We start from the raw sequence: 12828 nt of genomic DNA, 5'->3' as shown, positions 1-12828 counted from the left end.
TCACTAGGTGGTCAAGGTCATAAATCAAGGTGTTTTCTACCCATACCTTCTGATCCGCTCAAGATAATTTAACAGAACTTAGTTCAAATTTGTGACACCGCTAGACGGCATGACGTGTAATTTTTTTTAATCGCACCAGCTTCAAGTTCAAGGTCACAAATCTAAGTCAAGTGTGTTACAAGGCCTTTGCTCGTCTGGGCCACCACGCCTGCTGAACAAAGACAATTCAACAAAACTCCGTGCATAGATGCATCACCACAGTACTGCTGCGTAATAGTTTGTTGATGGGGTATGATAATAATTTATGACCTTGACCACCTAGTGATGATGATGGTGTGTAAAGCTTTGTGAAATAATATTAAGCAGACAAGAAGTCATGGGTGGGACAAAAATACCTTGTTTTAACTTTGACCTTGATTTATGACCTTGATAAGGAAGCCACCTGCCATATTCTGTTCTCTTTGTTTTGTTTATTAATCTTTGTTGGTTTTACGCTTCTTTTACAGTTTATATTTGTAGCTTAGATTATTGCAAACAGGTGTGTTTTTGAGCAGTAGCTGCTTGTGCAGCCTTCACAATTTCTTTAGGAACTTTCTAGATTTTTTAACAATTTTATGTAGCTATAAAAATTATATTTTAATCGGTGCCTGTCCAGATTTACAGCCTCAGTACCTTGTTTGTAATCAACTGTCCTGTCAGTCTCAGACGTGTTCATAAATTTGCCCTTTTGGTCTCATCATCTTCGTCTGGTCTTCTTCAGTCTGGCCAGCAGCAGCCGCGACAACCCCGTGCACGTGTGGGACGCGTTTTACGGTGAAGTGCGGGCCAGCTTTCGACCCTACAACCACCTGGACGAGCTGACGGCGGCTCATTCGCTCTGCTTTTCGCCGGACGGAGCGCAGCTGTACTGCGGCTTCGAGAAAATGGTTCGGGTCTTCTACACGGAGCGGCCCGGGAGGGACTGTGAGGAGCGGCCCACTCTAGGTCTGTTGACCTTTACTTTGAAAGGTCCACACTTAACTAGCTGTGTAAACACAAAAGTTGTTGATTTCTCTTTATATTAAGAATAAAAGTCGTTATGTTTCAGTGATTTTTGCAGCTTATTGGGGACTGCGGCAGCCCCCTGTTATTATCCACCTGACGTCGGGTTTCTTAACTTTATGTCTTACTCTTCTGTCAGCTTTACCGCAACATGTACCCCCACAAATTTTATATCAAAGCAACCGGCTTGGCGCCATGATGTGCTATTACTTTTATTGGCGTTTTGGGTTACCATGGCGACGTCATTTGCAAACGAAGACGCCATATTTCCCATACAAAACGCCTGACGGAACCCTCCTCGCACTTAACGGCTGCTGTGAGGTCACATGACTTTGAGCGGAGAGCTCCCTGAAGAAAACTTAGAAAGTCACTGTTGGATTTGTTTGAAACTCTGAAATGAATCGTCAGATGTTTCTCTAGAACTGATTAACGTTTGGAGCCATTTTGGTTCAAGATGGCTGCCACAGCTACCTCAGCAAACACAAAATTGACTATAACTCAGTCATTCTTTGAGATACCGAGCTAAAATTTAGTTTGGTTGTAGCTGAGAACAAGTTGTTACACATTGCTAATGCAAATCAACTATCCAAGATGGCCGCCTTAGCTAAAAGTGAAAAATATGATAACTCCGCTGTTTTTAGAGCTATTCAGCTGAAATTTGGTGTACTGGTAGGCAGCTGAGAACGATCCCTAATAGACTCTGACTGCAAATCAAATATCCAAGATGGCTGCCTGAGCTAAAAGAAACAATACATAAAATCAGCCATTTTTAGAGACATTGAGCAGAAATTTGGTGTGTTGATAGCCAAGAGCAATGCCCATTAAATACCGAATTCAAATCTAAAAATTCAAGATGGCCACCAAAGCTACATTTAAATGGCCTTAAATCAGCTATTTTTACACATGCAGAGCTGAAATTTGGTGAGGTTATAGCTGAGAACATTCCCCATCACATACTGAATCCAAATTAAAAATCCAATATGGCCGCCTTAGCTAAAAGGGAAAATTTTGATAGTTCAGTCATTTTTAGAGCTATGCAGCTGAAATTTGGTTTACTTGTAGCTGCGAGTGAACCCCAACACGTAGTACTGTCAAATCATCAATTTAAACTGGCAGCAGCCTGGTAGTCCCCGTCGTCCAGGAACTTTCTAGTATTCAATTTTAATTCCACCAACTGGTGGCATTAAAAGACCGAGTACGGTTAGAAAACTGTTGGTAAAGAACATTTCTAACAGTATTCCAGGAACATTAATCGCTCAGACTAATTCTCTGTTCTGAGGGACACTGTGGAAAAAGCTGATCTGAAATCAGCTGCAGCAGCTTGACAGCTCGCCGTCTCGTCCCCCCGGCTGACGTCTCCTTGAACAGAACAACGAGAAGTCTGTTCATTATGATCTGCAGACAGTTACCAAAGAGAAGCTTGTTGTGATGGATTTCTTACCGCTCGTTTCAGACAGATGTTCGAGGTCCTGATGTTAACGGTTTATGCGGGTGATTGTTTTGTAGCCAACATCGTGAAGAGTTCTGGCGCGGAACAATAACGTTTGGAAATGTCAGCGGATGAACGTCATCGTGCGGCGAGATGTCGCTTTTGTTTTCTTGTTTGCTTCAATGAAGTGTCCAATGCACGTTTTATTCAGAACGCAATATCTGTTAAATAAATAGAAATAAATATTTTAATATATATTAAATAAATAAATATGTATAATAAAAAATATAAATAAATAATATAAGCATAAACAGTAATATAAATAATAATAATAAATACATATTTATTTATAATAAATATATAAATAAATAATATAAACATAATATTAATAATAGTAATAATATATAAATAAATAACATAAACAATAATACAAATATAATATAAATAATGATAAATATATAAATAAATAATATAAGCATAAACAGTAATATAAATAATAATAATAAATATTTATTTATTTATACTATATAAATAAATAAATAATATAAACATAAACAATAATACAAATATAATATAAATAATGATAAATATATAAATAAATAATATAAGCATAAACAGTAATATAAATAATAATAATAAATATTTATTTATTTATACTATATAAATAAATCAATAATATAAACATAAACAATAATAAAATTATGATAAATATATAAATAATAATAAATATAAATACTACTAATAATATATGAATAAAATTTAAAAATATATATATATTAGTATCCAAATGCAGGCGAGCTACAAATCTATTTTTAACTTTATGGCTGGTGAGGGTTCCATTTTCTTTACCCACTTTTTCTTTTCTGGGTCGTGAAGGAGCTGGAGTTGAGCTCCAACGGTCACTGTGTGGGCGGTGGTGTGTGTGTGTGTGTGTGGGGGGGGGGGGCACTCTGAACAGGACCCAAGTCCTTCATATAAAGATAAATGAAATTCACACTCTCACCGGGGACAGTTTTATTTTTAATCTATTTATCTTGCGTGCATGTTTTTGGTCTGGGGAGAACCTGAAAATTACACAAAGAAAGGTTCTGAGCGACGGTGCTAACCACTGTACCACTGCGTCGCTTTGTAACAACCAACGTGCAGCAAATCCATTTAATTTCATTAACTTTCAACGAAAGTTGTGGTTTGCTTGTAAAGCATTTTTTTTTTTTTTTTTTTACAAATAATTTCACTTAAATTTGATCAGTTTAATTAGTTTTTATGCCTCAACATAATAAAATAAAAGTTACAGATGCCCTGAAAGTTAAAAACAGATGAACCTCGTGTGAAAATCGTCAGTCTGCCCGAACGTTGATACAAAATGTTGTCGGGTAAATAACTTAAATGTTAAACTTTCATGTTTTTACCGCTTTTTCACAAAAATAACTGTTTGAAAACTTTGTTTATGAAGTTGTTTTAAAGTAGATGACATCGTGGCGCCGCTTTACTTTGACGCCGACAGAGGCCGAAGCTTCAACCTGTCGTGCTTCATCGCTACAGTTTCTGATATCGGTTCAACCTCTTCTTCCTCAGTCACGCTCTCCGATTGTATCACCTGAACCTTTGAACTGTCTCTTCTCATCGGTGCCACACCATTCTACACAAACAAAGGATTAAACGCATCTCGTTGTGTTGTTACGTTAGAAAAATAACTTGAAATAATTATTCAGAAGTCCAGGATTGAGCTTTGACAACAAATGTATTCAAAATACTCGCAAGAAGATCGATATTGGGAGAGGCGACTGTCGATAACGTGCATTCACATTTTCTGTCCTCCACTATTCACCATAAAGTTATCAAGTGTGTTACAAAAATATAATTTTAACAAAGAACCACCCTTTCCTGTTCATTGTTTAAACTGTCAGTCACATATGGTGAGGTCGCATTATTAGTGACCACAACAGAGTTTTTTTTTTTTTTTGCAGAGAAGTAAAGATTTCAGACAATGCATTTCGTTGTGAACAATAGGAATGTGCGATATGGCATAAAATTCATATCACGATACGTATTGTGAAGAGTGGCGATAACGATATATATCACAATATGTTTTTGGTATAAAACTTGCAATAGGAATTTTTTAAAAGCACAGGGTGTCCTTTTGCCATCATTTATTTTGAATTAAGAAAATTCCACGACTAGGTCCAGAGAGTTTTTAAATAATAAACAAATCAAGTATTAGGCTTCTTTCTTGTAGTGCGAAATATATCAAATGTAGTTTTAGTCATATGTTTTAAACAAAAGAATATGTTGTTAACTCTCAACAGTTTCCAGTCTTCTCACTTAAGAAATGAACTTCAACAGAGCAGCATTTTACACTGAAACACTTCACCCTCCAAACCTCTAGTGGGCGACTCCTTCCGCTTTAAGGAGAGCTGACACAAAACGAGTCTGTGACCAGAGGGTCTCGCAGTAAAATCACACAACACGGCGTTCTTTTACAGATCAGAGAGCAGCTTTCTCTAAAGCTGACCAACGCTTACTTTAACTTTCAACGGGGAAAAAAAAACTTTCGACGGAACTCAGCGTTTTGCGCATGCGTCCGAATTCGCTACTTAGCTCTCAAAGAAAAGACTTTAACACCACTTACGCACAGTTTTCAACTAAAAAAGTAACGATTAAACTGACAACTTTGATTTTACTTCAGACACAGCATTACTGCGGTTAGCCGGTAGAAGACAGATCTCTATCGTAGGCTAAATTTCTATCGTTTCTACCATGTACCGTATGTATCGCGCATTCCTAGTGGACAATATAGATACTGATATATTTTACCTCTACGTTGTTGTTCTGAATAAAGTATTACAAGGAATAACCTATGCTAGGTTAGCTAAAGGTTAGCTTGCTAACTTGAGAGGCATGTAGCTAATGACAAAGAAGTTGGAGGATTGAAGAGAAGTTATTATTATTGTTTTTTTTATTTTACAGATCAGTTAAAATAAACTGAGCATATTCTGTTCAGCAAAATACGCTACACAGTATTACTCACTGCTTCGTCTGCGTTGAAAGTGCAACTTAAGTGAACAGCCATGACTTGAAGGTTGTCTTCATGCGCCCTCTGCTGGATGCATTGTACAATTATGGCTGGCTTTACCATTTTAGGGGTGAAAATTAGAAATGTTTATATTGGCACATAATGGGACAATTATCACAGATACCGATAGGTTCCCAAACGCCTATCTCAGCCTAAATTATTGACCCTACTGACATATCCGTCAGGCTCTAGTTAAGATGTTGTTAGCCAGAGAAATAACCACCTGGTTAAAGAGCTCCTGAAGGGTAGGAGGAGTGTGACCCATGATCTTGAGCTAGTCTGTAATTTTTATTAGATGCTGAGTCCGAGTTTTGCTAGGTTCCTCAACTAGTTGGTGGTGCCATAACAAAGAATGTAGGGATGCACAATTATTGGATTTTTGGCCAATATCAGATATGCCAATGTTAAAACCTATTTGGCCAATAACCGATACCGACCTACTTACAGAGACTATATAACTTTCTCTGCTGTGGAATTAAAATACTACGTTATTCTGCATGGTCTTTGTCAGTTTGGCCTGATACCAAATGTAGATGCCAAAAAGGGTCTGAAAATGATGCAACACTTCAACTTGGATTATGTTTAATGTCAAATTTATTCATGACATTTACACTCTCTAACACATTGACAACACTTGAACAGTGCAAATTAGGGGTGCTCCGATTTATCGGCCCCGATTTCCTTAATTTTGGGAAATCGGAAATTGTCCGATACTTGTACGAGAAACTGATTTTACAGATTTTTTTTAGTTTTAACGACAATTGTCTGAACTTCATTTAAATTTCAGAGCACTACCTGGGTCAGTTAAAACAACTTTGTGTCGTTTCTAGGATATTGTTCAAAGGTAAGTTTTTCAATAATTGAAAAATTGAAGGTGCATTGTGACCTTATAACACCTGACAGTGTCGCCAATAAAACAATATCGGTATCGGCCAAAATCAGAATCGGCAGGTCAGACTTTTTTAGAAATCGGTGATCGGGCAAAAAACTGCAATTGGTGCACCCCTAGTGCAAATTTGTACATTTTCACAAATCTAAACTCAACCTGTCCACAAGCGACAAGTGAAAAGTGCATAAGTAGTAGTGCATTAATAGATATACTTGACAGTTTCTTAAATTAAAATTTAACTTAAAACAGAAGCCTTTTATATCGGTGAGGTTTTTTTTGATGGAATGGCCGATGTTTGATATTTAACTTTATCACTAATATCAGCCGATACCATGCCAATAATATCGTGCATCCCTCAAAGGATGGACTTTATTGTTGCTCTTTAGTTTATCATTTTTAAATCAGATAGGCAATATAACGTGGGCCGGTTCAGAATCGACTTGTTGGGTCTGGATCCGCACCAAAGTCAGGACGTTGGAAATTGTTGCTGTAAGGATTTATTATAAGTAGCAAGAAGGACGGTTTGGAAACAAAAGGTCATCCACAGAAGAAATAGGTGATACAAATGTGAGCTGACGTTTTGTATTTTCTAAATTTTAAAAAATCTTATAAAGAGGAAATGTAGGAGCTGCCAGACCGTCTCGTTTCAGCACGTCTGAACAGCGACGGTTTGGTGAAGTGTCGAAGGTCAAACGTTGTGCTAAGCGCCACTCTCCTGTCGCCGCTGCAGTGAAGAAACAAGGCCAGATCGGCATCATCTCCTGCCTCAGCTTCAGCCCGTGTCAGGCTGTTTACGCCTGCGGCTCGTACTCCCGGTGCGCCGGCCTCTACTCCTGTCAGGACGGCACCCTGCTGGCCCTGCTGCCCACCCGCCACCACGGAGGCCTCACCCATCTGCTCTTCTCCCCCGATGGCAACTACCTGTACACCGGCGGGCGCAAGGTCAACGCACACACACACACACACAGTGTCATATGTTCATGGAGTGGAGCTGGTGCAGACACAGTCGTGTAGTTTTGGAAAAATCAACACGAGTTGAAGCTAATTAGGCGTCGGTACATTACAGTGTTTTCACCGAAGTGTCACACAAGCTTGAATCTGCACAACGCGTCTCCTGCTTTGACTTTTATTTTGGTCTAGATTTGCATCAAACTGTTAATTATATTCCAAGTATAATTGCTCGTGTTAAATATCCGGGCCGTGGCAGTTTGATGCGTACAGAACCCGAAACGACGAACTAACATGTCACGTCTGCAGTCGTTTACTGAAGTTTTGTTTACAGGAAAATAATGGAACTGACAGAAATGTTCTCCGTGTGTTCAAACGCGTTTGTCTGCGTCACGGTAACATGAAATACTGTCCGAATTAAATCTCTTCTGTAGGATCCGGAGATTCTGTGCTGGGACCTGAGAGAACCGGGAAAAGTCGTGTTTTCTCTCCAGAGGAACGTGGCCACCAACCAACGGATCTACTTCGACCTGGACCAGTGAGCCGACCCTCCCCGATCAGAACCCCGGCTTCAGCTCGGCTGCGTCCTAACTCTGTCTTGCTGTGTGTTCAGGTGCGGCCGGTACCTGCTGAGCGGAGACACGGAGGGGGCGGTGTCGGTTTGGGACACTCGGACGGCGCCCCCTGATGGTAACGAAGATCTCCTGCAGCCTGAGCTCCGGTTCCGGGCCCACTGGGACTGCACCAACGGCATCAGGTAGAACCGCTCCTCTCGCTGATGACGCTCAAGAGTTGTTGTAAAATAGGCTTTAAAAGTTATTATGGATAGAAGAGTTTGATAAAAAATAAATAAAAAATGGAATGTACCATACTTGCCACCATACACGTAGCACTGCCATATAGGTCACATAGGTCATATAAGTCACATCAGTCCAAAAATGTCTAATAAAGTGGAAAAAACATAAATAAGTCGCTTTGTCGTATTAGTCGCATCTATTATGTGTCACCGCTGACAACCTGGACATGTAGGCCGGAGTTGTGCCAAAAATGGATTGGCTGCCAAATGGTGGCCACGGGAGCATGCAAGGGAGGACTTTAACAAGAATTTACTAAGATAACCACCTAAAAACAATTGTTTGTTTGCTCGACATCATAGTAAAGGTGTGTCTCAGTTGAACTTTTCCTTAATAAATGCACTTTAATGGTCAAATCAGCTGCTTTTCGCCTGGGCGGCACGGTGAAATGCAGCTGATTGGACGTTTGACCCAGGAGTTCTGGTGCGAGATGAAGGTGGCTTGGTATGGCAAGCCAAGTGTCTCATTAATAGCCACTTTTACCTACTAATAAGACAATTGGCTTGCCATATTAGTCGAGGGCCCTCTAGTGGCTGAAAATGGTAGTGTTCAATATTTTCCATGTCAGAATGAATGAAATCGTCAAATCTCGTCCAAAACTTAGGTTATAAATATGGAAAAAAACGTATATTAGTTGCTTCACTGTATAAGTCGCAGGACGTGCCCATTTATGGAAAAAGGTGCAACTTGTACAGCGAAAATTACGGTAAATGTCAGAACTGGGGAGACCAGCTGTTTTTGGAGGAGAATGTTCCAGTGTTTCCCCCACTGTTATTCACAGAGGGTGCCCCGCCCTGCCTATCGAACTCTCTCCACCCCCGTCAACAACTGCCAGCACTGACGTAGCGCTAAGCTAGCGGCACGCAATACAGACGCGCTAGCTATAATGCAATAGAGCCGTTTCCTTCACCCCTCCATGTTGACGACCATTGGCACACACGCCGCACCTCACAGAGGTTTCTCCGTCCGTCAACAAGTATCACAGAAGAGACGAGCGCCCTGCCAAGATAAGTAACTTAAGGGAAACTGTCTCGTTCTTATGAGGTAAGATTCTTGCTTTTCAATAGTCCTGGGTCGTCTTTGCTGGATTGTTTTATTTAACGATGCATCAAATGTTTTCAAATAGTGAAAGGTCTGTGCTGCAAGCAGACCACTTCAGCCCCCGGACTCTTTTACCAGGCCATGCTGTTGTCATGGATGCAGTGTGTGGTTTTTGCAATGTCTTCAAGACATCTGGATATGAGGAGATATTGTTTTTAATGCACCGATGAAGCTGTTCCAGTTGTGTAAGCTGCTCATTTCAGAGGCACTAATGCACCCCTATACCATCAGAGAGGCATGCTTTTAATCTTTTTGCTGTTAACAGGCTGATTGACCCCTCTCCTCTTTAGTTTGGAGGACATAGTGTCTATAGTTTAAAAAACAACAACATTTTCATTAGTCTGAAAACGTTTGTCTCGGTCCTCCGTCTTGTTGAAGCTCCAAAATTCACGGTTGAAACCCGTGCCTTCGTGTAAAAAGTTGTTTTTCTCTGCAAAAAGAAGCTGAGAACTTGTTTACTGATTTTTATTAAAAGCTTTGTGTGACAAATGCTAAAGAGCTCAAACCACACCGAGCGTCCGCCATTTTGAGAACCGGAAAAAAGTAAAGCGAGACAGCCCATGTCACGTCAAGGGGCCTCCCTCCCATTTTTCTTAAAGAGACACGCTGCTCGCTCCCTCACTATCCATCCTTCGGTTCAAACAGTCTTATACTGCCATCCGGTCGTCAAAAAGGTACTACTTGCAAAAATTAACAAACATTTCTTCCTAAATTTGACAATAATTGCTAATTGTCAAATTTCAAACATTATTATCGTTTATCACAATAATTTCTGAGACAATCGCCAAGCAAAATTTGTTGTTGTGAAAGTATTACTCCTGAGTCCATGCAGTGGTGTCCAGAACAGAATCAGGCCTGTTTTTAATGCAGTGGCCCCTGAGGGCCCAAAGATCACGGCCATTAAATACTGACTTTCAGCCTCGTCCTTTGAACTGAGATTTTTCCAGATTCTTGAACTGTTTAGAAAATATTTCACCATCTCCAGCTTCTACTGCTTATCTGTAGTCGGGTCACGGAGGCAACCATTCCAGGAGAGAAATCCAGACCTTTACCTCCCCAGCGACACCCTTTAGCTCCTCCTGGGGGGACCCTGAGGTGTCCCCAGTCCAGAGAAGATACACAATCCCTCCACTGACCTCTGGGTCTTCCTCGGGGCCTCCTGTCAATGTGACGTGCCCAGAAAAACCTCTAAAGCGAGGCGTCCAGGCGGCATCCTAATCAGATGCCCAAACCACCTCAACTTTTGATGTGGAGGAGCAGCGGCTCTACTCCGAGCTCCAACTGGATGACGGAGCTCCTCGCCCTGTCTCTTAAGGCCTGACCACCACAAGGGGGAAGCTCATTTCAGCCGCTTGTATCCAGGATCTCGTTCTTTCGGTCATGATCCAAACCTCATGACTTAGGTGAGGGTTGAAACGAAGACATGCCGCTAAGTCAAGTGCTTTGCCTTTCCATTTAGCACTTTCTTCACTACGACTGACCGAATCAACACCCTCATTACTCGGGACGAGGCCTCAATCTGCCTATCCATCTCGCGCTCCATCCCACCCGGAGGGGGCATTCTGGTTGAGAACCACGGCCTCAGACTTTGAGGAGCGGACTCAAGTGTCCTGCTCTGTTTAACTGTACACAACTTTTTTATTTCTTCTACAGAAAATCATGATATCCAAATGTGTTTCAGTGGGAGAGCAGCTTCTTATTTTAAGAGTTACCTTTTAGTGGATGTTATTACTTCATTATCAGATTAACTTCTTAATTAAAAGTCCAAAATTATCACTAATAGGAAACCATTTATCTAAAACAGGTACATTCAAATTAAAAAGGAAGGAGCTGATGAATAACATTAATTAACATCTTTTAATGTAATCCGATCCCCGTGCTTGATAAACGACTCATCTTCTGGTAGTATTTAGACGTGTTGTGCTCTCTTCATTATAAAAATTCTATCCAATCTCCCCCCTCCCTGGTTCTGCCACCCCCCCAGCATTCATCCCTTTATGCCTCTGTTGGCGACATCCAGCGGCCAGCGGCAGTTCCCGGGGCCCGGTGACAGCGGGGGCGACTCTGCCTCCGACACCGAGGTAGACGGAGCGGAAACGCAAAAGCAGGAGACCCGGCAGGACAACACTCTGTCTCTGTGGTGGGCCGGACCACTCGGGCCTCCTGCTGAGGGGGACCAGGACCAGAACACGGCAGCGGTGGAGGGGTGAAGCTCTCGCATTACAGCCAAGGAACGCAGATTTAGGAACGACTGATCTGCGAAGGCTGTTTTGGGACTTTTGCGTTTGTAAAAAGCTAATTTGGGTTATTGAATGTTTTCTTTTTAGCATTGTTTAAAAAATTATGTTTTTCTTGAGACAACTATAAGATTGTAATAAACTGTAAATGGACTGTACTTATATAGCGCCTTTCTATCTTATTAAGACACTCAAAGCTCTTTACAACACAATCTGTGCCCTCATTTACCCAGTCATACAGCACTCTACTAGATCTGTACAAAGAATAATCAGAGCTTTATCACATTCATACACTGATGGGACACACATCGGAGGCAATGAAGGGTTCAGGCTCTTGCCCAGGGACATTTTGACTTGTGACTGCTGGTGGAATCGAACTCCCAACTCTTACATTGGAGGACGACTGCTCTAACCACTCAGCCAACTGCCCAGAACTATAAAAACAATACCCACATTTCTTTATTTAAACCCAGATTGACTCTTGTATCGAGGTCATTTTAAACCCATATTTACCGGTACACATTTGAGCCTCTAACTTGAGTTAAAATAAACACACCTACATAGATTCAATCTAAGGTGAATCTTCAAAACTCTGAAAAAAGACTTTATGGTTTAAATCAGCTGTCCCCATCCTTTTATACAACACAGATTACGGTAGTTTCATACAAGACAGCTTTCCCACAAACTTGTGAAGAAAGAAGTTCTCCAGTAATTAGTTTAGGTTATTTTACTCAGTTTTACTGGGGTTAGCCTGTAGGTTTGTTAAGGTTAGCTTGTAGGGATGCTAGGGTTAGCTTGTAGGTTGGCTGGGGTGAGCTTGTAGGGATGCTAGGATTAGATTGTAGGTTTGCTCGGATTAGGTTCTAGTTTTTGCTAGGATTCGCTTATAGGGACGCTAGAGTTAGCTTGTAGGTTGGCTGGGGTTAGCTTGTAGGTTTGGTAGAGTTACCTTGTAGGGATGCTAGGGTTAGTTTACAAGCTAACCCTACAATCCTAGCTAATCTACAGGTTTGCTAGGATTAGCTTGTAGGGATGCTAGGATTAGCTTGTATTGGTGCTAGGATTAGCTTGTAGGGATGCTAGGATTAGCTTGTAGGGATGCTAGGATTAGCTTGTATTGGTGCTAGGATTAGCTTGTAGGGATACTAGGATTAGCTTGTATGGATGCTAGGATTAGCTTGTAGGGATGCTAGGATTAGCTTGTATTGGTGCTAGGATTAGCTTGTAGGGATGCTAGGATTAGCTTGTAGGGATGC

General features: G+C 41.0%; 1 protein-coding gene across 1 annotated transcript in view; it reads left to right on the top strand.

The window, feature by feature from the left end:
* The window catches only part of wrap53 (WD repeat containing, antisense to TP53), a gene marked incomplete in the record, with an annotated part of 41958 nt that extends 30238 nt beyond the window's left edge, over positions 1 to 11720 (top strand). Inside the window, 5 exon segments of the mRNA XM_037684194.1 lie at positions 761 to 984; positions 7163 to 7374; positions 7815 to 7918; positions 7994 to 8137; positions 11320 to 11720. Coding sequence (XP_037540122.1) covers positions 761 to 984; positions 7163 to 7374; positions 7815 to 7918; positions 7994 to 8137; positions 11320 to 11545 — 910 coding nt within the window.
* Between the last annotated feature and the right edge of the window lie 1108 nt (positions 11721 to 12828).

Source organism: Nematolebias whitei, chromosome 1, assembly GCF_014905685.2.
Source record: "Nematolebias whitei isolate Nwh7 chromosome 1, NemWhi1, whole genome shotgun sequence".
Taxonomy (NCBI): Eukaryota; Metazoa; Chordata; class Actinopteri; order Cyprinodontiformes; family Rivulidae; genus Nematolebias; species Nematolebias whitei.
The sequence above is the reverse complement of the archived record's forward strand: the minus strand, read 5'-3'. Positions and strand labels throughout refer to the sequence as shown.